This window comes from Plectropomus leopardus, chromosome 22 (genome assembly GCF_026936395.1).
Source record: "Plectropomus leopardus strain MGB_pleo_1.0 chromosome 22, ASM2693639v1, whole genome shotgun sequence".
NCBI lineage: Eukaryota > Metazoa > Chordata > Actinopteri > Perciformes > Serranidae > Plectropomus > Plectropomus leopardus.
In genome coordinates, this window is record NC_142197.1 from 15,039,099 (window position 1) to 15,065,200 (window position 26,102).

Consider the following 26,102-nt stretch of genomic DNA (forward strand, 5'->3'; position numbering starts at 1 on the left):
TTATGCTTGGAAGTGTGTGTAGATGCAGCAGTGTCACCCAGGATTTAGGACAGCATGCTGTATGGAAATTGCCCAAACCAGAATTTAAGAAATACCATATCCCACGAAATTTGTACCGTTCTCACTGTTGTCGAACAAAAACATCAGCGGCACAGATGTAAAAAAAAAAGATGTGGGCTACTTTTGCCTGCAGTCTGAACATAGTATTCAAGCAGTTACTTTTAGGACAGACACCTAGCTCAGACACAACAATATTTACATCATGTTTTTCACAATTTAGTGATCTGACAATCGGAAGTTTAAGTTTCCCTAAATACATTTGTTAGTCCGACAAACAAAAGACCAGTTCTTTTCTGAACTAACTTACTTTCTGTTCTTTAATGTGATGCCAGTGTATGAAATAGCACTCAGACTCAGTAGTTGAGGACAATGAGATTATAATATTGTGTGTGTTAGATTTAGGTGGGCTGGTAAGAAAAAAACCCATCTATAATCAATTAGCTGCGCATGAATGCAGAATCTCTAGGCAACGGGACAAGATTTTGTTATTGTAAGCATCCTGGTTTCCATTTGTAGTGTGGGTAGTATTGACCAATCACCTTTGGGTGCCATGTAAACAGTCGAAAGACGGAACACATTGGCCAAAATTCAGTCTTGGATCCCATCGCCTATCATCCAAACACCAAGCATGAGCTTTTCTAAAACTTTGTCCTGATTGATTTGCACATACCTGTTTATGGAAATTATCCAAAATGACCAGAGAACAGAAGATGGAGTCTTGGTCTGGATATTTGCTGGTTACATCAGATGAATATGTGCTGTTGCCCCTAGAGGCTTATCATTGTCTGACTGATAGCCAAGGGTTGCCAAAATTCAGAAATCAAAGTCCAAAAGTGAAAGCAAAAACGGTGACGGCCACCTGCACTTGTCTTTCACACAAGTGTGGGTTCTGTCATGCAAGAAAACTCTGCGTGAGTGGATCACTGCCAGGTTATATCTCCTGCCGGGAGACAAGATGGACATCACCATGGGAACCGACTTGCACTAATTAGAGCGGCTTGACTTTGAGGAGATGAACTCTACACCTGCCTGTACAACCTAAGGGAGAGAGAAAGAGAAGTAAGGGATGATGAAGCTTACTCACTCATAATGACCTCAGAGAGACCGAGACAGAGGAAGACAGCACTAGAGGAGTAACTTCCTTGAAGATGATGAACTTGCAGGCATTAATGATATTTGAGAGCAGGGGTGAAAAAAACAGAGGGGGTTATGGAAGTGGGGAGTCTATCATGATGACCATGGAGTGCAGGGATAGAAGGGGAACATATGGAGAGAGAGGAGAGAGGAGGACAAAGTTCAGGTGGAAGATAATCAAAGGACATGGATGGAGAAAAAAGATGGACAGCTGGCTAAAAAAATGTGAAAAAGTATTGGCTGGAGAGACAAATTGGGTGCAAAAGACAATGAAAGAGGGTGTTGGTGAAGACTCTCAGTCAGCCAGGCCATTGTAGTTCTATATCTTAGGCAACTGGACTTTTTTCAGCCCCCGGACACATGGAAGAGTACTGTCTGCGGTGGAAATGCTAAACACATCTAGGGTCTAGGTACCTCTTTGTTGTTACTTTAGGTTCCAATGGCACTATACCGAAAGCCTTTGATGGAAACACAGCGATAGAGGAGATGGCCTATGACACCACTTATCACCCACTTACAATGCTAAGTGCAATGCCACAATGCCCACTTACTAACCCTTACGACCCACATGATGGCCAGGGGGGTCAACAGCTCACGTGTAATCCTAACAACTCTGACACTAAGAGCTGACATGTGACCTCAACAACTCTGTGAGGGTTTACACCCACACAGGGTTTAAAGCCTGCAATTCTCCTCCAAGAGTCACTTTGAACTGAAGAAGCCAAGTCCAGTTGCCTACAATATAGCACACAGGAATGACAAAGGGTGTGTTGGGGGTAGAAGCACAGCAAGACGAACTTTGCTGTCCTAATATCATCTTAGGATAGAAGGAAATAGATGAGACGAGTCATCTACAACGTCTCCATTTGGCAAGGGAAGAGAAATGTCATAGACTAAAATGGAGCCACGCAATACTTGATGACTTGCCGGGTAAAAGGGAAAAGACAGGGGAAAAAAAGACAGGATATATCAGACTTTACCAGGGCATCATGACCTTGAGACACAAGAAACTGGGAGAAAACAATAAGGGTGAATATTGTATTACATAGAGTATGACATAAAAAAGGAAGAGATTTAAGAGGCAGACAGACCCTTAAGTTTGCAGAGAGAACGATAGCAGAGGAGAATCAAATAGAGAAATAAAGGGTAAAACAGTAGGCGTAGAGACTCAGAGATGCTAAACTTTCCTGGGTCAGGGCAACCTTGGTTAAGAGACAATGGGAAGAAAGACTTTAATTCAAACTTCAAATAAGAGAAGGGAAATGCCTGACAGAGGTTGAATGATGTTTTAAAACATATTTTTTCTTTTTCTTTTTAACTGTCATGTGAAAAACATTGCACAATAATGGCTGATGTCATTTCACTTGCCAGCATTGCTAAGAAGCCAACTTTATGTTGCTGTCAAAGGTCTTTTCTTACTTTGTGTTCAATAGAAACAATCAAACACTGCAGGTGTTGAGAGCAGCTTTGAACTAAAGGTCTCACTAAAGCATCTCAAATATAATGGTTAGCTTCTGTTAGCACGTAGCCTTCACAGCCCTCAGGTGAACGCTACAATCATTTTTCCAGTGTTGGGCTGTTGTCTGACGGCAGACACAACAGAGTGGAAAAAAACCTTCATGACAGCACCTGTATTGTATAGTTGGCTCTTTTGAAACACATGGTGAAGTGATACTGATAGTAGTCTTGGCTATTACACCAGTGCTGTCTAAGTCACTCAGCCACTCAGAATGGCAAACACGTCAACACGTGGCTGAGAGCTAAATTTGCAGACTGAAGCAGTTATGGAAATGTGTATTCCTGAGCTGGAGTGGAGTCTTTGCAAAACCGGACAATCGACATTTAAATAAAAATTTCGACATTTTGGGAAGTATAATTTAGAGCTGCAACAATTTGTTGATCAACAGCAAATTAACATGCAACTACTTTCATAATCAGTTATTTGGTTGTAGTCATTTTTCAAGCTGAACTGCCCAACATGTTTGCTTGAGACTTGCTTAGGACAACCTTTAAAGTGAGCAAAAGTTAGCTTCAGACAATGTGCAGTGATGTGCTAACTTTGTCACCATAGAAGGCCCACTCTCAGTTCATCTTATTGGACAGTAGGGGAAAAATGCTGGTGTCATCCATTTTTTCCACTCTGAGTTTGGATTTTTTGCAACTTGAGGCATTGAGGGCGACAAAACAGTAAACAAAACAATTCAATCTTACAGAAAACAGTTACAAAAAGTTGCTGCTCAAACGTGCTCTGTCTGATCAGTATGGTGACCCTGAAAGGTGTACTCTCTCACAGTATTACCATAACCCAAATATCAAATGATATCAAGGCTTATCGTGGACATTTTATTAAAACATTATACCATGCAGGCCTTCCGTGTGTTTATGTCTGTCCCCCTGGCACGCAGACAGAAACATAACTCCATAGGCTGCACATAATCTCCTACTTACTACCTGCTGCTCACTTAAATGCAGCAGGTAGTAAGTAGATTATTGACATAATGTCCAACCTCGTTCAGGTGGTATCACCTTGCCTACCTTGGCGCACCCTCACAGTGAAAATGCCATTAGAAGCAATTCTCATCCACCGCAAGCTGAGGCTGTGTACTTAGCTGGCTGGTGAATAATTTCACTGTGGAGAGCGACTGACATCCCAAACAGTTCCGTTATAATGATCGAAAGTCAGACCGTATACTGTCAATATAATGACGCACAGACCGACAGCAGATTTTTTTTTTAGTTTATATATAGTTTGTTTTCCTCCATACAGTGTTTTCTATTACTCTTCTCATTATCTTCTCAGTTATATATTACCTTTTGCCACCGCAACGGACTAATTTTCTGAGAAGGGGGATCATTGGCTGAATATAATTTTAGATAAGAACACAGAATAGGAATAGGCAGATATAAAAGCAATCAAACAGAGAGCCAAAATGAATACAGTAGACGGGCAGAAATGTATCCACACAGACACAAAAACAACCTGAATTGAGTTTGAGGAAATGAGAGGCGGGAATAATAATTTGTTATTGCATATCCTAAGACGCCACTAAATCTCACATCCGTGCATCTTTCTTGACACCAAATATATATTTTCTGTCATGAATGTGTTGTTGTCTGAGATTAGATTTTACTAGATAAGATGTGACACTGCCAGCTGCAGGGACAGGAAAAATACAAGCACATGTAATCTTCTGACAGACAGCATTGTGCAGGCAAACACACTAACACAAATGTGTTGTGACCAGACAGCCTTAACACAACAAACCAAATAAAAAAAGGTCAGATCACAACACACACACAGGGGTAGTGTGACTTCATTCTCTGCTTAGGACACCTTAACACCACTATAGCAAATAATGGTTTGCTGTTATATTAATACTCTCAATGACACATACTGAACTTTCATTACAGCTCTGCTTAGCCTACGTCAGATATGTAAGTGAAATTACATAACAAACGTACTTATTTTAAACCAAACTATGATCTTTTCTTCAACCTAACCAGGTCATATTGTTGCTGAAACATAGCTGCGATGCTTTCAAGATGCTGAAGGTCCAGTGTGTCGGCATTGGTGGCATCTAGTGGTGAGGTGGACGAAATGGAAACTTTGAGAACGATGGTGGCCACATGAAAACACAAATGGAGCTGTCTGGAGCCAGCGTTTGTTTTTTTCCATTTTGGGTTACTGTAAAACAGCATGGCGGACTCCTTGGGAGAGGACCTGCTCTGTATGTAAATATAAACACACTAGTTTAAGGTAACAAAAACACAATAGTTCTTATTTTCAGGTGATCGTGAACTATTGAAAACATAGAAATGAATATTATATATTATAATATTATAATTATAATTATAATGAATATTATAACATTTCTACCAAAAGATGCCCCTAAATCCTATACACTGGACCTTTAACTAAATGTTTAAAGGAGTGAACGTTAATGGTCATACATATTAGGTCGTATCAGAGGGTAGGAACAAACAGCAAACTATGCGTGATATAACACAGGACTGTATCTCATGGGTTACTACATAGATATAAAACTAGTGTCATCATCAGTACTGCTCAGTACTACCCAGGCTCTCTCTTTCACTCTCCCTCTTTTCCTCTGCCAAGTTTGGTAATGTGACTCCTTGTTTCTCGTTTTGTTTATTTCTCCTCTCCCTCGCTTTCATTCCCTCTAAATTGTATTTCCATCCAGCGTTCCGGCTGTTTTGTCTCTTTTGATCAACTTAATAGTGGCCCTCTCCCCCTGTTTTCATTGCTTTTCTTTTTTTTTTTTTACTCCTCTCTTTCCTATTTTCTCCAAAACTGCAGTGAATGCAGATCATGACACAGATGGAGGCTCCTTAAATGAGTTTTCTGTAATTACTGGTGATTGCCACACAAAGCTTTCTTGTGCTGTGTGCATGTGTGTGTGTCATACATAAGTCAAAGTGTGCCTCTTGAATAAATATCCTCTCCTTTTTTTTTTTTTACCATTTCTCAACAATCTTTTTTTTTGTTGTTGTGGCCCTCCTTCTTTTTATTTTCATCTCACTTTGACAATTTAGCCGGTGTTTCTTTTTTTCATTGACAGTGAGATCTGGATCCTCTTCAAACATTTATTGTTTCTTTTGCCTGCCCTGTTATCTGCTCTGCATCTCTCTGCCTGCCTTTATAAGGCATAGAAATAACAGATAATAAAAAAGGGATGATTTTAGAGGAATAGGCAGGGGGAGGAGGAGAAAGTTAGAGCACTTTGGAAATGCACATAGTAATGGACGGGAGAAAATGGGTAGTTTTCGAGATGGTGAGTGGTGGGATGAAACAAGGCTGGGAGGTAAAGAGAGAGGAGGAGGGGATGGAGAGGCAGAAGACGCTTTGAACAGAAGAGGAGAGGAAGGAGAAACAGCTGCGGTGGAAGGAGGGAGGGCTGGCCATGAGGAACACCGAGCAGTGAAAACTGGATCGGAGGACACTGAAAACAGATTGCTAAAAAGAGTCAATTTATGTGATGGAAAATGCAGAAAGGAGGAGAAAAGACTGCAGAAATAAGCAATGAGGTCTCAGTTATCTAGCTGCTCAGCCTCAGTTACCTCCACCACCGGAGACTGCTGTGGAAATGACACAATTTTATTGCGGGATGAGCTCAGGCTTCATTATTACTTTTCTCCTGTCATTTTTTATTCCCTTTTTGTGTTTCTTTCACTGTCCGTTTGTGTCCATCGTTTTCACACACAGATGGGAGCCTGTTGGCAAAAACTGGGAACAGACACAGGCCTATGTTTTATTAATGCATGCTGCATCGTCGTCTTTGCATCTCGCCGTCATAAACATTTAGTGTGTGATACCAGGACTTGCTATTGTGTCTAAAGTGAACCAGGCATGGCTGAGGGCTTTTTTAACAGCCCTTCTGCTTCTTTCTATCTGTCTATTTTCCTCAATCATTCCTTTTTTTCTCTCCTTTTGTCTCCAGTAACAGGGAGAGGTTGTTCATACACTCTTTGTCCCTCGGCCCCTCTTCTTCCATCTGCCTGTTTCTATCTCCGTCACTCGGGGAGGTTTTTAAGGCCTATGCTAATTGATATTCTCACACATTTCTGTAATTCTGTAGCTTCCTATTCCCCCTTTCAGCCCCAAACTTGCTTTTTTCCCTTTTTCTGACAAACCAGGAAAGCTTTTTCAGCTTTTCAGCTTGCTGGCTATGTGATATTCGCACATATTCTCCCTTTTTCACCCTCATTTTCCTTCTTCTTTGGCTTTCAAGTCTCTGTCTGCGCATCTCTCTGTCAGATAGACAGGGTTTGATTCTCTCCCGCAGACCTGCTCACTCTCCTTTTTACTTCTATCTTCCTTGTCACTCATTTCCTCCATCTTTTTTTCCTCTCTTCTCTTGCCTCTGTAGCTGTTAAGCTGGCTAAGGGTTGAGGCGTTTCTGCTGTCTTGCTCGCTTTTATCCATATATCTCTTACTCTATTTCTTCTTTTCTCTCTTGGGTTAGTGTGATTCAGATGGGTGTGACTGACATTGAATATATTTGAACTTAGTGGCAAAGCAAATCGATTCTTCCTCTGCTTTCCTGTGCCAATATTACTGTTTCACTCCTGTGAAAGTTTGTCTCTGCCTGCCAGTCCATTTCAGCTAAATTTAAATTCACATTGGCTCCATTGCATGAAATCTTTCACTCGTTAGTAGATATCGTGTTACACTGTTGAAGCAAAAGGTGAGCCTCCCTTGCAAATCCAGAGGGAAGTTGTGAGAGTTGTGGGTTTTCTTGTGATATTGGGTTGTTGATCCCCAAAGGGAAAGCCTCCGACTCTGCGGGGAAGCTACAGAGCAGCGCCGCTGGCAGGCAGGGAAACAGTTTCTTGCTTGGGGACAACACAGCAGTACTGTGTCGCCACAGTGCCTTGCTGTTGCAGAGAGAAAACCTGGGGAGTTGAACCAAGTCTAGAAAAAAAAACATGATTTCACTTCCTAACACACACAAGCTTTGACTGCTTTGACTAGAATTATCAGCCCCTCTCATCACGTGAAATCAGCTGTATCGGAGCACCATACCTCCACAAAATAAGACATCAAACCCAGAGATTTTACAGTTATTTCCTAAATCAGAGGGAGTGCATTATGTTCAGATACATATACTCTTTGTATCATATAATTGCTTGTCAGTTTGCCAGCTTAATGCAGATGAGATGAAGAAGAAATTAACATCACAAGAATTCACTTTGTCCCCACAGAGTGGAAATTGTAAGGTACAGTGGTGACAATATTATCAGCAGTTACAGAAAATATGTGTTCGCATTTAAAATAAATTTATTTTGAATAGATTGGGTGTTAGGTAAAAGGTCAGAGGAGGAAGTGTTTTCTTGAAAAAAATTCCTATGAGAATAAAAGTGGTGATAAGTTACAATTATCACATTGCACACAAAAAAGCATCATTTATTTTGCAACGCCTCCAAATGCCCATTCAGTGAAATGTAAATAACATCTTACATTGTGGACATGAAGAAACACAAAGTGCTATGTTGTGTGAATCTTGTGTGATTTTCTTTTTGTGTAGTAACAACAAAAATGTTTTCAAAAGCAGTTAAAGCAACACTGTGCATCTTGTTTACCCTAAAATGACATCCCCAAAATCATTTAGATGGTACACTGACTTGTAATAGGGAGAACTGTATCTCTCTTCATTCCTACTTCACATCCCAAATGCCTGTTCTTGCACTTTGAAACTTTAGTGAGTTGGTGGGGTTTCCCTGGATATGTAACCAGCATCGTAATGTACTTGTGTGTGATCCTCTTTTATTGGTCTATTCATATTATTTTATTCTGTTTTCGTTATTAATTAATATGTGTTATTATCTTTTATTGGTCTACTTTTAGTGTTATTATTTTATTGAATTTTAACACACATTTTAGCAGTTCTGACCCGCGCCTTTGTATTTTTTATTGGTTTATCCTTCATCTTAATTATTATTTTAAACACTTATTTTTAGTTTTTATGGATTTGATTCACTTCTGTGGTCGGTTGCTGGCTCTTTTTGTCCCAGCAAATTCGATCTTGCACTTTGTGCAGCACATTGTGCTTCCACCTGGAATGAAGCATGCCATGTAAATCAAGTTTTGCATGCTTGCTTGCCTCTATAGCGAGAGATACGTGCATACATATAGAATGTAAGAGCTGTGTGTAATGTACTTATTAGAAGGTTTGTGGCAACCCCGTGATAAGGATCTTTATATCAAACACACAATGAAATACAAGAGACCACTGTATGGTACTGACACAAATTATGGAGTTAATTGAATTAAATTGTATATTTACTAAATTATTGTGATAGGCTCTGACATACATAACAAAGAAAACTTAAGACCAGATTTTTCCTTTTCACTATTTGTTTAATTTTTACATCAGTATTGGATCTGAAGTGTGCCCTTTGTAATTCTGGTTTTTTTAATTTTTTTAATTACAAAAAACATTTTTTGTATTGTTATCATAATAGTTGTCAACAGGTGAGGTCAAGGGCCTGCTGGGGGTGTATTTTACAGACCATTGTGAAACGCTTTATGGCACCACATCACACACCCCCAGTTAGCTATAAGAAAAAACTAGCTCAGTTTTCTTGGTGCGGACACCATGGCAGAGGCAAATAGCTGTTGTTGTAAAAATTTAAACCTCATATGCAATTAAATATGCATGAATTATACTTTGTAATTGTGCAAACTAAGGCAGGTTCACAAACATTTTATACTGTCCTGACGTAAGCTGAAGCGCTCTGTCTCACAGCTAACTACAAAATAACGACAATCCAACAAAAGAGTGTATATCCCTGCCACTGTTCAGTGTTTCCCATACACTGATTTATTTGTGGCAGCCACCACAGTATAAACACCAACAGCCAGATATTGATTTTCTATTTTTTTAATGTTTTAAATTTTACTATTTAAAATGCACTGGCTGAATTTAAGTTGCTATAGTTCCCAACTAAGGGTCCGTACTTACGACAGTGGTGTACCACTCCGAAACTATTGGAGCACCAAATAGCAATAACACCAATTCCTGTATAACTTTGCTTTTTTACTGATAGAATTAACTTTAGGTTATGGCAGAAATATGTTTCTGCAGTGAGTCTTGCTTTGAATAGCTAAACGTGGTCGATATTATTTCGGGATGAGGTGGAGGTGTGTTTCCAGGGTGACAGGTTAATCACTTATCTTTGAAGGTCATGGCAAATCAAGAGGGAACGTCTGAAAATGCACATTGTGGATATGTCACTGCTCCCAAACTGATGTCTCATGGTGCAGCCTGAGTGCTTTCACACATTCACAGGTAACAATTACACTGTTATTTTTATCATTTACTCACCCAGGAGACAAACAATTTGGCTTTGATTAATAGTTTTTTGAAGTAAAACAACACAAATTTTTATTTTATGTTAGTTCATTTAAGATGCATTTCTAGTGACCCAGTAAATCTCCACGTGCCCCTGTTGCAGACAGTATTTTCCAGGATTGTGTTAAATAAATAAAATTAAACAAAACACAAATGGAAATTCATTAGGCCAGTAAGCCTCTCCATGCTTCTCTAAAACCAAAACATTAATCAGAGCTGAGGAGGGGATGTCAGCTACCTGTTTTCCAAACACATTGGCCAGAAGCAGCCAGCTCCTGTCATGCTTATTGTACGTGTGTTTGCAGTAATTGCGGATGCTTTTAAAAGTGTGCTGTCTTTATCCACCTTGCTCAGAAAGTGCCAACAAACAGTACAAACACCATGAGATTGAATAATCATTTTCTACTCATGGTAACCACTGCTTTTGTGCAGCATAATTTAGAGAAGCTGCCAGCACATCTCTACTGCTGCATCTCTATCTGGCTCTTAAGAGGCATGATGGGTGCGAAGGGAAAATTATAAGAGAGTCAGCCAATAGGAGACTGGTGAGAAAAAGATGACATGCTCATCACTGGGTGAAACATAATTTTTGTTTGTTTTTTACAGACCAATCAAATAGCTCAAATAAACCAGTCAACGGGGAGAGCTTTGTTGATGAGCACTGATGCTCACTTGATAATCTCTGATGATTTTGATAATTACTTAATTGCCTCCTCTTTTATGTGGCACTGCCTATGTTAATTTTTTTTAATGTTGATTTTTTATAAAATAAACACATGTAAGTGCAAGGAGAGAAGGATTGAAAGGAAACATGGGAAGATGGTGTCGGGGAAAAGTAGATCACAGTAGATTGATAAAAGAAAGGGGGAAAGGAGGGATTTAAGGAACTTAAACTTAAGAGTGAACAGAGGAAAGAGGAAGACAAGCAACTATAAAGTGCAGTGAAAAGGTATTCAGATCCTTTACTCAAGTAAAATACTAACATCATACTGTGAAAATACTCTGTTACAAGTAGAAGTCCTGCATTGAAAATGTTACTTAAGCAAATGTTAGTAAGCATTATTGGAAAAATGTACATTAAAAGTAGAAGTACCCAGTGCAGAAAAGTTTAAGAAAAAAACACACCCCAATAAACTCAAAATTCTAAAAAAAAAAAAAAAAGAAGAAAACACCCCAAACCCCAAATTAATAAAAAAAAAAAAAAAAGAAAAAGAAGAAACAAAACACCCAAAAACTACTTTAAAGGATATTAAAAAATTCAAAATTATATTATATAAAAAAATAGAAAAAGACTTAAATGTTCATCAAAATGAACAATGAATCAGCTGATTGAATAGTCAAGTAATTATTGCAGCTGTACTTGTATGAACTATTTGGCTATTTAATATATAACAAAACATATCAACTCCTCTAAAGTTGTTATGCAAAAATCTTAAATTGTAAAGTAACTTAAGGTGTCAGACAAATGTGTTGAAGTGAAAAGTACAATGTTTCCCTCTGAAGTGTAGTGGAGTAAAAGTATAAACTAGCATAAAAAAATACTGTAATAATGTACCTCAAAAGCATACTTCAGTATAGCACTTGAGTAAATGTACTTAGTTACATTCCACCAGTGTTAAAGTGTTTTGGGGTGTGAGTTGGTAGATGTGAGGGCGGAGGGTAGGAACAAAGGGAAGAGATGAGGAAAGAGATGATGAAAAATAAAACGGACATTGCTTGTAAATGAAAGCAGATGAGAAGGAAATAAGATTTGGTGGTTTTCATTGTGATAGGCGTGAATATTTCCTCCGGCTAATTCATTCTCTCTTGGATGAGGTAAACAGAGAAACTCATTTGTGTTTCATGTGTGCTTAATTTGCGCAAAATTAGGGGAAAAGATTAAAAAGATACGGAGATCAAGAAGACAACAGGGAGCGAGAGGAGTTGAGATAGAGGAAAGAGATACTGAGGGTGATTGGGGAATGCAAAGAAATGCGGAGGTGGCTTGTGAAGGATTTAGAGTACATGTGTTGTAACCTGTTGATATGATGGAACTATGTGGCCATCGGAGGCCATTTGTAAGATTATTTGTTAGTGTCTGAGTAGGTTGTAGGATGTCACTCAGCTGCTCACTTAGAGGCTTACTAAGTAGCTGCTTTGGTGTTTTATTGAAAGGTAATTTCCCAACACATTCTCACTCCCAAATACAGCCGCTTGCCCTACACATCTAAAGATGATGCTTTAGGTGCACCTCCAGCATCAGTTTTGGATGCTTTGGGATGGTGTGTCAGTTTACGTTTGCACCATGCATTGTGTCTTTCTTCAGTTCTTTTTGGAAATGTACAGTTTTGGCATACAACTTCTTTTCAAAATCAATTTAAAATGTTTGTAAAATACTTCCTTTTTAGGCTTACTTCCTTAGGTTTTATGCAAAAAAAGCATGTGGCGAGGTCAAGGAAAAAAAAAACATTGTGCGGCTTAAAATGCCTTTGTTTGTTACTGACATGATGTAACATCATCTAAAATACTTTACATTAGGGTCGCAGCGGTATATCAGTCTCAAGGTGGTATGAAAACTGGCAGTTATCATACTGTGTGCATTTGCTTATCTACAGTATTGAAAAAAATATGCAATCCGGCAGAGAATCTCACCTGCATCTCCTTTCCCTCTCAACTGCTTGTTAGACCTTTCACACATACTTTCATTAAAAATGCTTTCAAGTTCCAGTTCATATTAGACATTTGTTTTCGAACCGTGGAAATCTCACTCTGTTGCAACCTTATCTCACATGTTTCACTAGTGTAGTATGCTGCATATACAAGCACACTATGTTGTGATTAAATTTTGGTTTCACATGTGACACAAACAGCAGGCTCCATGGTGAAAGCACAGAGTTTGTTTGACCTATCTGCCCTGCTTACTTTTAGCCATATGCAGGCATTCAAACTATTTAAACTACAGTTCCGCGTCGCAAAATACTGTCATCTGGTGCATCTCTTACCGTTGCTAAATGGTATCTCAGTGTATTAGTGCCTGACTCTGAGGGCCACTGACCAAGGGTCACTATTTGACAAGTTGGGCATAAGATGGGGTTATATTTCCAGTGTATATATTTCCAGAGTTAATTTGATGAATGTGGTTGCTCGAGAGAACTGCATAGTTGCTATGGTGTGTTGTATATGTAGTAGTCACGGGGGTGAAGACATCGATAACATCAAGCTGTGAGCCTACTACACTGCAAATGCAGTAATTAAGCATAAGAGATAACAGTATTGTGTGTTGCCGTGCAAGCACATTAACTACACACCATAAAATATTCTACTCTATATTCAAATCAATGCAATTTGGGTTATAGAGAAGTCTGTGGAAATCCCGCTAATTGAGCCTCTCCTACTGTGGTGCACAGCGAGATGCCAGAATACCTCATTGTAGATTTTTACCTCCTTTTAGTTATTAGAACTTAAAGGGTAAGAGTTAGGATGAAGGAACGGTATAGATGAGTTTAGTAATATACATGTCTGTGAGCATGAGTGTGTGTGTGTGTGTGTGTGTGTGTAAGGAACATTGAGAGTGATTAAAGCTACAGTTGGACATGAACCACTTATCGCAGAAAGGGACCTCATTCATAAATTGCGGTAACAATGAAAGATTGAGACCTCTGCTTTTGTCTCTCTATCGATTCAGACCCCCGCCCCCATTCATCTTTCTTACTCTCTCTCTCAATAAGTCTCTTACTCATTCTTGCTTATTCTCCCTGTTACCCATTATATGTATCTCTCATTACTTATGATGACAGTGAAGGAGCCTTTACTTCTCTGCCTCAGTTTCGCTTTTTTCTTTGTCTTTATTTTTCCACCCTCAGTCTGTGTGATTACTTCTTTGTGTCCCATCTTTTCTCTTCTAATCTGTCTTTCAATTCAATTTCAGTTCTTATCTCAAACACTTTTCCCTTTTCTTTAATTTTTTTCTCTCTTGATGTTTTCTCTGCTTTCTTCTCTCCCTCTGTCTGTCTGACACTCTCCTTTGTCAGCCTCTGTTTTCATCCCCTCAGTTGATTTGCAGTCTTCATCTTCACAGTTTCTCTCCAACTGTATTTATATATCCTCAGCATCATCCCACCATATCAATGACTTATAGTACACAGGTGGAATTTCCATAATGCACTGCTTCTTCCTCATGCTCACTGTAATTGGATTTCCTTTATGCTACGCCACATTCAGCCATCTGATTTGATTGTATTGCTACATAAAAGACAGAAGGCGAATAAGACTGAGAGGAAGAGGGATAAAAGGTTTGTGTTCAGCCTTATTGGTGCTGAGAAAACTAAACCTTAGAGGACACATAAACTTATCCATGCATGTGCATATTCAATCGCACTCCCACAGCACGCACACACACATATGCTGGTATATTACAACAAAGCCTAGATTAAAGACTAAAGGGGACAGTTATTTTGCAATCTAGGCTTCTTAACTCACCATCCAAAGAAATACTACTTTACACTTAGATTTTATTTATATGAACCTCATGTATGTAATTTGTGTATCTAAGCCTTCCTGCAAGGCATAATGCCTTATTCCCTTACAGTGAGGGAAGTAAGTATTCAAAACATCAACTTTTCTTTTTTTCATTAAACAAATTTTCATCGCAGCTATTCGTATAAAATTTAGACCAAACATTGCCATCAGCTTAATAAAAACCTCACTGTAACGTCACAGTGTTATTTGCAATAAAGCAGAATGGCAAAGGACAGAAAGTATTGAACATGCTAAGTGAAATTCATTCAGTGCTTGGTAGAGAAACTTTTGTTTTTCAATGCCAGGTCATGACGCTTCATGTACAGAGAAGCTAATTTCTGAAAGTCCTCAGGTGGGATTTTGGCTCATAGACAGTCTTTTAAATCTAGAAGATTAAACTGGTGAATCTTGATCTTCAGTTCTTTCACAAACGTTCTGATGGGTTTAAGTCTGGTGTGTCATTCCAGCACCTTTATTTTCTTATTCTAGAGCCATTTGACTAGTCTCCTCGGCAGTATATTTTGAATTGTTGTCCAGCTTGGCAGGTACATGGCTCCATTCATCCCCTGTTTCTTGATATGGATTTTGCCGGTAGCTTGAGAAGAGAAACAGCCCTAAATTATGATGCTTTCACCTCCGAATTTCACTATATTTATGGTATTATTAGAAACATATGCAAAGCCATTTCTTCTCCAAACGTGACGTGCAATATGATTGCTAAAATCTTTGATTCTCGTCTTGTCTGACCACAATACATTCTCCCAGTAATCTAAAGGCTTCTCCAAAAGTCATGTAGCAAACCATGCAAGCTTTTTTGCTACAATACAAAATGCTGTGTTTGAGGTAGAAATGGTTCTGTGTAAGACTCTAAATGTACCATACCTACAGTGAAGTTCGGAGGTGGTATGAAGCTGTTTCTGCTCTTGTGGTACCAGTACAATCCAAAGTGTCTAAAAGGAGATGAATGGAGCCGTCCACCAGGAAAGAAATAAACTGAGAGGAAAAGGATTTAGGAGATTTTGTTGCCATCTGTCAGGATGATGAGGACAAGATGCTGGTGGACCTTCGTGCGGGACGACGTACCAAAATAAACTGCAAAGGAAACTCATTTAATTCTGGAGGAAGGACATAAAGGTGTTGGAATAGCGTAGTCAATCATCAGACTTGAACCCAACAGAACATTTGTGGACAGAACTGCTTAAAACTCACAAGCTGAATCTTCTAGATTTGAAAAACTGTCTGTGTGGAGGAATGAGCCAAAATCCCGCCTGAAAACTTTCTGACATTAGTTTCAGGAAGCTTCATGAAGGTGGAATTGGAGACAAAGGCTTACTAACCAGGTATTTATTAAATTTCAGTTAGCATGTTTAATTATCTTTTCCCTTGTCTTTCCACTTTACTGCACATAAGAGTTTTTTATGGATTAGTGAGTTAAAATGCGTGTACTTGTATTGGGTTAATGGCAATGTCTGGTCTAAATTTAATGTGAATAGTTGCATTTGAAATATGTTTTCTGAGGATGAGATGAATACACACTTCCACCATTGTGTAAATATCATTTATTAAGCAAGCTGTATATTAGTAATTAGATAAAAGTATAATTAACAATATGCAAATGCTTCTGTCGTTTATATATTGCCTTTGAGCATTGCACCAACTCTTTAAACCCATAGTTGTGAATATTCAGGCAATTTTTAAGTGGCTATCACTGTGGTTCATTGTTGTGTTACATTTAGTTTTATATCACTGTACTTTTCCTTCCAAAATCTTGCATTGTAACTTCTTTTAAAATGGCAAGACATGATAATCATTGTAACTTTAACTGTCTTTGTTTATTCTGAGGAAACACAGGAACATTAGGATGCATCTTCCTATATTTTTATAAGATTTTCCCATCAAATATTTAACATTGAACTTTTTTATTGCTCACCCAATTGCTGTGTTGATGAATAAAAAAAATGTAACCATTTGACCATTTAAATGTGACAACATTTCAAAATCTTCTGTCTTCCAGGAAGTGCCGGTACACCAGTGGTTTTTAATGAGAATGGAGACGCTCCGGGAAGATACGATATCTTCCAGTACCAGATCACCAATAGGTCTACAGCAGAGTACAGAGTCATCGGCTCCTGGACCAACAAACTACACCTCAAAGTGAGATCTTATACACACACACACACACAAATGCAAAATAATGAACATATTATTCCCCGTGGGTTTCTGCAATTGTTCATACAGCTAACCTCTGTGTAATCAAGAAAGAATGCCCTTACAATAATCCCAAATGTTTTTTTGATTTGAGTGGTTTACCTGAGGCATTATAAACTGAATGCCTTGGCTGAATGAGAGTTCAACATCACTTTAAGTAGCTGCCATGAATTCAAAATCCCCTGTCACTAGGCTGGATTTGTTTAAGATATTGCTTTTGTTCAGGTGCATAAGTTAGCTGGAGTTGAAGTGTTATCGCAAGAAAGTGTGGATTTTTTTCTTCTTTTCAGATTTTCAGAATGCTGAGTACTGTGCAGGGACATACTGACACACACCCACACAAGGTCACACACACAAATATACAATCTGTGAATGCTTTCACCAACACCGGAGCGTACACCTGGGCATCATATACATCCCTGCACAAACACATAAGTCAATGCAGCGGAAACTGGCATCCCATTGTCTTCTTTTCTCAGTTTCTCACTCACTGACTTACACACACACACACACACACACACATACATACACAAACATCTTAAGCACGCCGTTGTGCTTGGTGCTACAAATCCACCCAGGACTTCATTAGAAAGGCCAGATGACAGATGAGAAGAGTAATAGCCACGAAGTGCTTTCTGCCTGATGGACGGCCTGGCTGACTGAGAGAGAGGGAGATGGCAGCAGCACATATGATTTCACATAGTTAAGACACACATGATTGGTCACTCTGACAGTTGACAAATTAACAGATGTATTTGATTTGTTTAACAATCCAGTTGGGTTTGGAGGCACAGTGGCAGATGCAGTAATGGAAGCAGGTGAGTGTTTTCATGATCAACAAACTGTTTGAAGGCTCACGAGTACAAAGACAGGATACATCTGTGCAACAGGCAAAGTACAAGTCAAGCCGATGAGCTTCATGGTAAATGTTTGATTGGACATACACCATGACATTAAAACCGCTGACAGTAAAAGTGAATAATATTGTTTATCTTGGTACAATTCAGTGTTGAGTTGCTGGGAAACCTTGCTTTCTAGCATTCATGTGGATGCCGCTGGTGAATAAGCTCTTCTTTAATGTTTTTTATTAAACTTAAATACACTTAAATACTCTCTTATATATGCTTAAATACTATTTTATTTTCTGTACTTTCAGATTAATTATAAATTGTGATGCAAAAGATAAAAGTAGTTGTAAGTAATTAGTATTGAGTACAGAATACTTTACAACACCATGTAAACATTTTATTAAAACTGAAACTTTTTTTTAACTTTTTTTAAAAATCAAAGTATGTGAAAAAACGCCCAAATGATTAAACTTATTCACTTCACCTGTCAGTGGTTTTAGTGTTGTGGCTAATCAGTGAATGCCTATTTGGACACATATAAACAGGTAAGTTGATGTTTATAATTAAAGCAAAATCCTACACGCCTGAACAGCTATTATTCTGTCGCGTAAGTAATTAATGGAAAAGAGGTTCACAACAGGGTCTATGTTTGTTTTAGGTGGCACCTAATTTATGGTTATTGTTGCAAAATAAGGCATGTAAAAATTCTGTAAAAACTGTTAAGGCTATGATTAAAGAACAAGTAAAAAAGAGAGAAACAGCTCCCAATAAAAACAGTTTCAAAAGTTTGAAACCCTTCACACTCCTGCACACACACACACACACACGCACACACACACACACACACACATATGCAGCACACCTTACTTATCATTAGATTATTTCTCCTGACAGATATATTTGCAGCACCGAGTTGCGAACAGCAAGGAACCCAATATTGTTGTTTAAATGCTGCAAGTGTGTGTGTTTCTATATGTGTGTGAATGATCAAATCAAGTCCATTTTCTCTGTCCCTGATGAGTTTTTCCTCCTAACTAGTTTTCGTTGGATGGGTACATTGTGTGCCTGTTTTAAAACAGTAACGCTCCATTTTACTCAGCACCCTCGGCACTGGGTGAACCTCGGGGACTGGGTATAATTACAAACACTCACACACATACGGACAAATTAAACTCGCACATACCAGACATATGGAAAGCTCAGGGATTCACTATAATGCCAGCATGACACAAGCACAAACAAACTAAATGCACACATGGAAGAACATGTGCACAAACACACACTGACACACACACACACACACACACACACACACACACAGAAGGAAATACAGATGGCCTATTTGTGCCAGATCTGATTATGGTCTGATTGCTGGCTTCCAGACTAGCTGGTGTTAGTTTTGTGCCCGGCAGCGCTCAGGAAAGCGATCAGAGGATCTGCTTGTGCTAATTGCTCTCCAAGTTGCCCTGAAGACACACTTTCTGCAGGTACAGAGAAAACAGAGTGTTAAAGGACTGTTAACGCAAAGTAATGTCAGCTCCAGCAGATGGCTGCCAATCTTTGTGTCCCATAATATCCCAGAAGAAGGTTTGAAGTTTTGTTTTGCCTCATGAACACAAAGATAATATCACATTTGTTCTGTTGCACTTCATACAGAAACAAACCAAATCTGCATTTGCCAGATGGATCAGATCCAATATCTTTTGTCTAACTGTCCTTCTGTCTCCTCTCTTCCCCCCTCCTCTGCTATGTTAGGTCGAGGCCATGCGTTGGAAGACAGGTGACCCATCTCTCCCACCCTCTGTATGCAGCATCCCGTGCCGTGCAGGTGAAAGGAAGAAAGTGGTCAAAGGAGTGCCGTGTTGCTGGCACTGTGAGCGCTGTGAGGGATACCACTATCAGGTAAATTTCTGGAGTAATAGTACAAGCCCCCTGTGTTTTCTGTTGGCTTAGGTGGAAGTGCACCAGTCTCTTGTAGTGTAGAATTGTAGGCTTGTTTTACATCTTTCCATTTTGTTGTTCTCTGTTTTTTGTAATTGTGACTTCAAAAAGACACAAACAAAAAAAAAGTACAGCTTCCCTTAACAGCAAGTTGTAAAGCTGAAATGTAGCTCATAGCATGTATTTTGATATTTTTGTGTGGTAATAACAAATCGATTTTTATTAGATTAATTGCTGATATTACAAAATAAAAAAAAACTTTGGATTGCTACTTAAATAATAAAATCAATTGCTTTTGCAGTTCACTAGAGATGTTTTGCTGCAATAAAAAAATGACTGAAGTGCAATGAAAAGACCAAACTTTTATCTTATTACATTAAACAGAAGTTGACAAAGTTTTCCTTTGAGGACATAATTAGCAGTTTAAAAAAAAGTCATGAATCACAATAAATAGCAATAAAAAGTACTGCAATACTCAGCAAATTGCAGTATATTAAAAATATTTCCATAAGTGACTGAGGAATAGTGATAATAATGTAGCGAAGGGCCTCTAATAATCCCCCCCCCCATTAAATGGATAGTTTTTTTTTTTAGATTTTTTGAAGTACAGTTGTATGAGGTGCTCGTCCATAGTCAGTGTGTTACCTACAGTAGATGGTCGTCGGTGCACCCTCAGTTTGGAGAAGGAGGCATACCGCCACAGAAGCAGTGTACTGTTTTAGATGACCAGCTGGCACTGGACGGTACAATGACATCAGAAAAATGTTAGACTCTTACATCAGACAGGCAATAAATTTTGTCTGGAATGAAAACTGGGTATTGGCCATATTTTAAAATGTTAGAATTCTATGTTGTGTCGACATTAACATTATGACCCGTCTGTAGATGGTGGGTTTTGTTCTTGTGACTGAATGCCGTTAATTTACGTCAAGGTGACATTGGCATGAGACGTTGGATTTTGGTTTCTTAACAACACAACTTAAAACCAACAGAATATCATCTGTTGTCAATATTATATGCTGTCCTGACATTAAAAAATTAAAAATTTAAAAATTGTTAAAGCTAATGGTATATTTAGTATATTTTGCCATCCCTACTCTCATCAAAGACAGGCAGTAGTAGACCAGCAACTTCTGTGTTCTGCAAGTTAGAATTACTGTTTTCCTCAAAGGAGTCTGGTGGCTCTGAAGAGAACAAAGATAATGTCTTCAGTTCCCTGTCAAAAAGGGCTGCTTAACAGTCAGGTAAAGCAGTGAAAATGACTGCACTGACTATGGATACCTCATACAACCCTTTAACGCAGGTTGGCCACAGCATTTATGTGTAGTCTCATAGCACTCTACAGCAGGGCTCGGTGTGAAATTGCAAATGGCATCTTCGTGTATGGATTACCATTTACTTTTATTCAATGAACGAATTTTGTTACATTCGTTTTTAAATCCAATGCTTTTTCTGAAGAGTTTCCTCCAAACTGTGTTCAGTATTAATATTTGTATTACACGGTTCACAAGTCGCAGGCAGCAAAATACACTTAAAACATAATTCACTTTTGTCACACAATCACAGCGAATTTAGGGAATAACGTACCATTAAATGTATTCCAAAGTGGAAAAAACCAAGTGTGATACATGCTTGCAGTCAATGGCAAATAGATTTTCTAGAGTCATAGACAAAAATGGTATTTGACTTTTTGCATCAGTGCAAGCACTACATTTTCTGTCCATCTTGTTTGTGTAAAGTCTCTCCAAGAAAAGAGATGAATTACCTCGATTGTTTGTTGTGAAAGCTGGAAAAGCCTCCAGAAGCACTTCTTGCACCTGCTTAACAATCAAAGTGACAATCAGTTCAATGCGTTGGAAGACTTTAATAAACTAAAAAGGTAAAAGATTTGTTTGCAACAGCACTTTGACATTATAAACTTATTAGCCTCTGCATGCATCTGCTTTCTGACAGCTGTTGCCTGCTCACTCTAACGCTACAGTAGAGGCCTGTCCCTGTGTGTCGTGATCAGCACTTTTTGTTTCAACTCATTGCAGGCAATCAAAATAAAGCCACTTAGATGTCCCATTTTGGATTTATACATGCAGGAAGAACCCCACAGATGCCATTATAGCAAATGGAGGTACATAATTTGAGGTGAGGGGGAAAAGGGTCTGATCACATATTATAAAGCTACTCCTCCCGTGTTAATTATATCACGGTTGGGGATAATTTGGCAGCCCATCATCCTTCTTATTAAGTTGGAAAAATTCACTCCTGAGCAAGCGTATGTGCCAAGAGTTCCCCTCGTTTCGGGAAGCAATAAAGGAAAGAGAAAATATCAGCCATAACAGCAGCTGGCGATGCTTGTCAGAGCGGGCAATCAATACTAATTTTGCAGATACATGCATTTGCTGTAAAGTCAATAATCTGCTGACACATTTACAATGGATTTGGGATTTTAGGAGAATGGAAAAAAGCATAGGATTGTGACAAAAACAAGCATGTGAACTCCAGAGCAAGTGTACAAAAATGAGTAAAATGTGTGCTGTTGTGCCTTATTATCGAGTCAGTTTACAGAGGCAGATAACACACAGTAGCTCAACTGCTTGGTAAGTGTATCAGCTTTTGAGATGTTTTTGTATGAAAGCATCAGGGATTTAAAGTATACTGTATTTGCATAAATGTGGGAGCTATATACAGATGTGCCATATTTGTGTGGAGAGTTTGGGTTGGATAAAAGTGTTGTGGATTTATTTACATAAATGTAGGAGCTGCAGATTTACCACACACACAAAATTTTAATGCATCAAAACCATCTCTCCCCAGGCATCAGAGTTCACTTGTGAGCTGTGTCCGTACGAGATGCGACCTGATGCCAATCGCACCGGCTGCGTCCCCATCCCGATCATCAAGCTGGAGTGGCACTCGCCCTGGGCCATTTTCCCCGTCTTCATCTCCATGCTTGGCATCATCGCCACCTCTTTTGTCATCGTCACATTTGTCCGGTACAATGACACACCCATCGTGCGAGCTTCGGGACGGGAGATGAGCTACGTGCTGCTGACGGGAATCTTCCTGTGCTACGCAATAACGTTCCTGATGATTGCGACCCCGGATGTTGGAGTGTGTTCATTCAGGAGGATTTTCTTGGGATTGGGGATGTGTTTCAGCTACGCCGCGCTGCTCACCAAGACCAACAGGATACACCGCATCTTTGAGCAAGGGAAGAAGTCTGTAACAGCACCCAGGTGAAGACTCCATCCATGTCTGTCATTACACACACACTCTGTCGAGGTACACGCAGATTTTCGGTAGTGGCTCAGAAGGTCGCTGTTAGTGTGTTTTTCCAAGAACTCAGGTGTGTGTTTTCACTCAGAGACGTAACCTCCACTTCTTCCTTACTAAGCTGCTTGCAATCATTATTCATCATTTATTTCCCATCCATTATTTATGAGAGTCATGAACTCACACTCACCTATTGTGCTGTTTGCACTCAGTGTGAGTGACTCTGGAGGAGAGCATCAACTGAGTGGCTAAAATGTTAATGCAGTATTTAATAGTGCTCAGGTTGTGTCCCCGCTTACCCAGATGGTCATCTGTTTTTCCTTCAGCACTATCCATCTGTAAGCATTTTGTTATAGTACTGCTATTACTCATACATATAAATAATTTTTTATGTAAATTAGGATTTTCCAAATTCCGGGAAAGACTTGACTAATTAGTTAGTTGTTTTTTATTTGTTTTTTGCTCTTATTGTTAAATACGAAGGCAAACAAGCAAATTACAGTAAATACACTGGGCAAAAACTGAAAAAAATGGAGGTTAATGCAATATGAGGTGCAAAATGAGGCAGTTAACATACAGAGATTTTCTACAGAGAGGATTTCTGGCTCTTTGCAGTGTGTGTTGTGCCTCCAGGTAGCCAGGCACGGAGCAATCCTTTGAGCCCGGCAGCTTGAAGGAGCAGGTTGTTTCTTCTCTACAGGTGTGAGTGAAAATGTAGCTTTTTGTTTTGGGTTATTATTTGTTCCCTATTTTTGTCTCTCTGGCATCTTAGATGATTGTCACATTTTCTTTTTTCAGTGCTGAATGTAAGGCTGCTCCTCACTGCCCATGTTTTCCATTATTGTCCCAAATCGCATCATTACCTTTTCCCTGATCTCCCTCCAACACTTGGTGTGGGTTTTGTGCGAGTGTGTGGCTTCATGCATAGGAATGTAATGTATTGTGTCTGTCGAAGAGAAAACTTGTTTAGATACTATGAAAAACTGTCCTGACAGGTTGATGGTGAAGAAGGTTTTAAAAATGTGTTTCTTAAAGGCTGTATTGAAAAATTAATGATTAATGATTAATCACATTTTTTAATCAGGCGTTTTCAGTTCCATTATTTGCATTACAAAACTCTTACGAAGTCCATAATGACATGGTAAAGCAATTCTTACCAGATTGTCTTGATTAGGAATCAAATGGCAGCAAAAAAACTGCATGAGACTAGCATAAAGTGGGCCTGTCTCTAAAGGGGACACTCATGGGTACCCACAGAACCCATTTTCATTTAGATATCCTGAGGTCAGGGATCATGGGACCACTGTGAAATGGCCATGCTGTTTTTCCATTGTCAAAATTTACGTTGGAGCCTTATTTAGCCCCCTTTCTGAGAAGCTAGCATGACATTGTTCTGCTGGATTTTAGGACTTTAGGTCTTCTAATACCAGTATCTTCTCTCCAGCTAAAAACTCAGCTTGGTGCAGTCTCTTAAGGACAGAAATGTCAGCTGATGATTAATGCAATGAAAAAAAAGGAAGAAAAAAACGCGTTATGTATAAACCTCGCATTGTGATAAACAAGTTAACGGTGACAGCCCTAATAATACATTTTTCAAGCACACATATTTCTGTGAGCACAAACTTTCTAGTACGGGTTACCCAAGTCAGTTTTTAAGGTGTACTTCAACTCCCCAGATGACTATTTGTAAATAAAAATACTCACCCCTTGTTCCATTGAATTCATGACGAAAACCTTTTCTAGTATGCCTCCGGTGAAAAAACAATCCAAAAACAAATTATTGATGAATTGAAGTCATATGGGTCAGAGAGATCTCTCCCAACTCATGCAGTAGAACCAAAACAAGTCTAATTATCCTCAGAACTTCCCAAAACAGGCAGCTCTTTCTGACAGGTAAGTGAAGTTAAAGTAAATCTCATCTATGCTCACTTCTAAGCCAGTCTCCACCGACAAAATTAGTAATTTTACCTCGCTGAACATGGGAGCTGCTGGTCTACTGCTGTCTCGATCAGTTAGTTTGTTTGTGTTATTGTGTGTAATTGTTCTTGTGTTGTCTTGTAACTTTGGTGAAATAGAACTAACTCTTAAAAACACCAAAGTCACACAACAACACAAGCACTGAGCATATGACTTAATGAATCAGATTTAGATTACGTTGCACGGATTGTATGAGTTTGTCAACAGATGTTTTGCTATGTTTTTGCTGTTGTTAAACACAGAGCCCTATGACTTCAAATTATCAAGAATTTTCTTTGTTTTGGACTATTTGTTTACCCTGGAGGCATGCGAGAAAACTAAAATTTACTTCAAGAATTCAGCAGAGCACAGGTATGTAATTGATATACAAATGATTATTCAGAGGGTGAAATATGCTTTTAAACCTTAAGCTCTGGCAGCGTTACTCCCTTACTGCACCACCTCCTTATACCAGTAACCCTCTCCTCCCCAGGTTCATCTCTCCCGCCTCCCAGCTCGTCATCACCTTCTCACTCATCTCAGTCCAGCTGCTGGGGGTCTTCGTCTGGTTCGCGGTGGACCCTCCCCACACAGTCGTGGACTACGGCGAGCAACGGACCCAGGATCCCATGTCGGCTCGTGGCGTCCTTAAGTGCGACATCTCGGACCTGTCCCTCATCTGCTCCCTGGGCTACTCCATCCTGCTGATGGTGACGTGCACAGTTTACGCCATCAAGACGCGAGGTGTGCCCGAGACCTTCAACGAGGCCAAGCCCATCGGATTTACCATGTACACCACCTGCATCATCTGGCTGGCGTTCATACCCATCTTCTTTGGCACGTCACAGTCGGCAGAGAGGGTAAGTGTGAGTTTTATGTTATTTTTTTCCTGGTACGTACCTAACCTGTTCACTTTTACTGCTGTTTTGAACATTTTCTATATGAGTTACAGTCTACAGAGAGTGTGAGCATATCGCCGATGTCTTTACTTCATCCCCATCATCTTTGGGCTTTTTAAGTCTGCAAAGAGGATGAAATCACAGTGTGTGTGTGTGTGTCTATCTGCTGCTGTGTGCATTTATCTGTTGGATTACCCTGTATATGACCTGTTTGGGATTTAAAGCAATTTTCTTTGAGACACCACAGTCTACAGAAAAGATGACTGCAGGCTGAATTGGTGTGTGTGTGTGTGTGTGTGTCTGTGTCTGTGTGTAGGATTTGACTAGTGAAGGGTGCAATGGATTTAGATTATTTTGTGATATTAATGTATATTTGTGTGAATTATCTTTTATAAGATGACAATTCACTGACAGGTGTG

At 39.2% G+C, this 26,102-nt stretch overlaps 1 protein-coding gene across 5 annotated transcripts in view; it reads left to right on the plus strand.

Annotated features, from left to right (window-relative positions):
• grm8a (glutamate receptor, metabotropic 8a) overlaps window positions 1-26,102 on the plus strand; it is a 320,341-nt gene that overhangs the window by 240,213 nt on the left and 54,026 nt on the right. For all 5 annotated transcript variants that reach the window (XM_088072610.1, XM_088072609.1, XM_088072612.1 and 2 more), the window contains 4 exons: window positions 16,579-16,718; window positions 19,376-19,522; window positions 22,370-22,791; window positions 25,278-25,644. In XM_088072610.1, coding sequence (XP_087928736.1) covers window positions 16,579-16,718; window positions 19,376-19,522; window positions 22,370-22,791; window positions 25,278-25,644 — 1,076 coding nt within the window. The remainder of the gene's footprint in view (window positions 1-16,578; window positions 16,719-19,375; window positions 19,523-22,369; window positions 22,792-25,277; window positions 25,645-26,102) is intronic.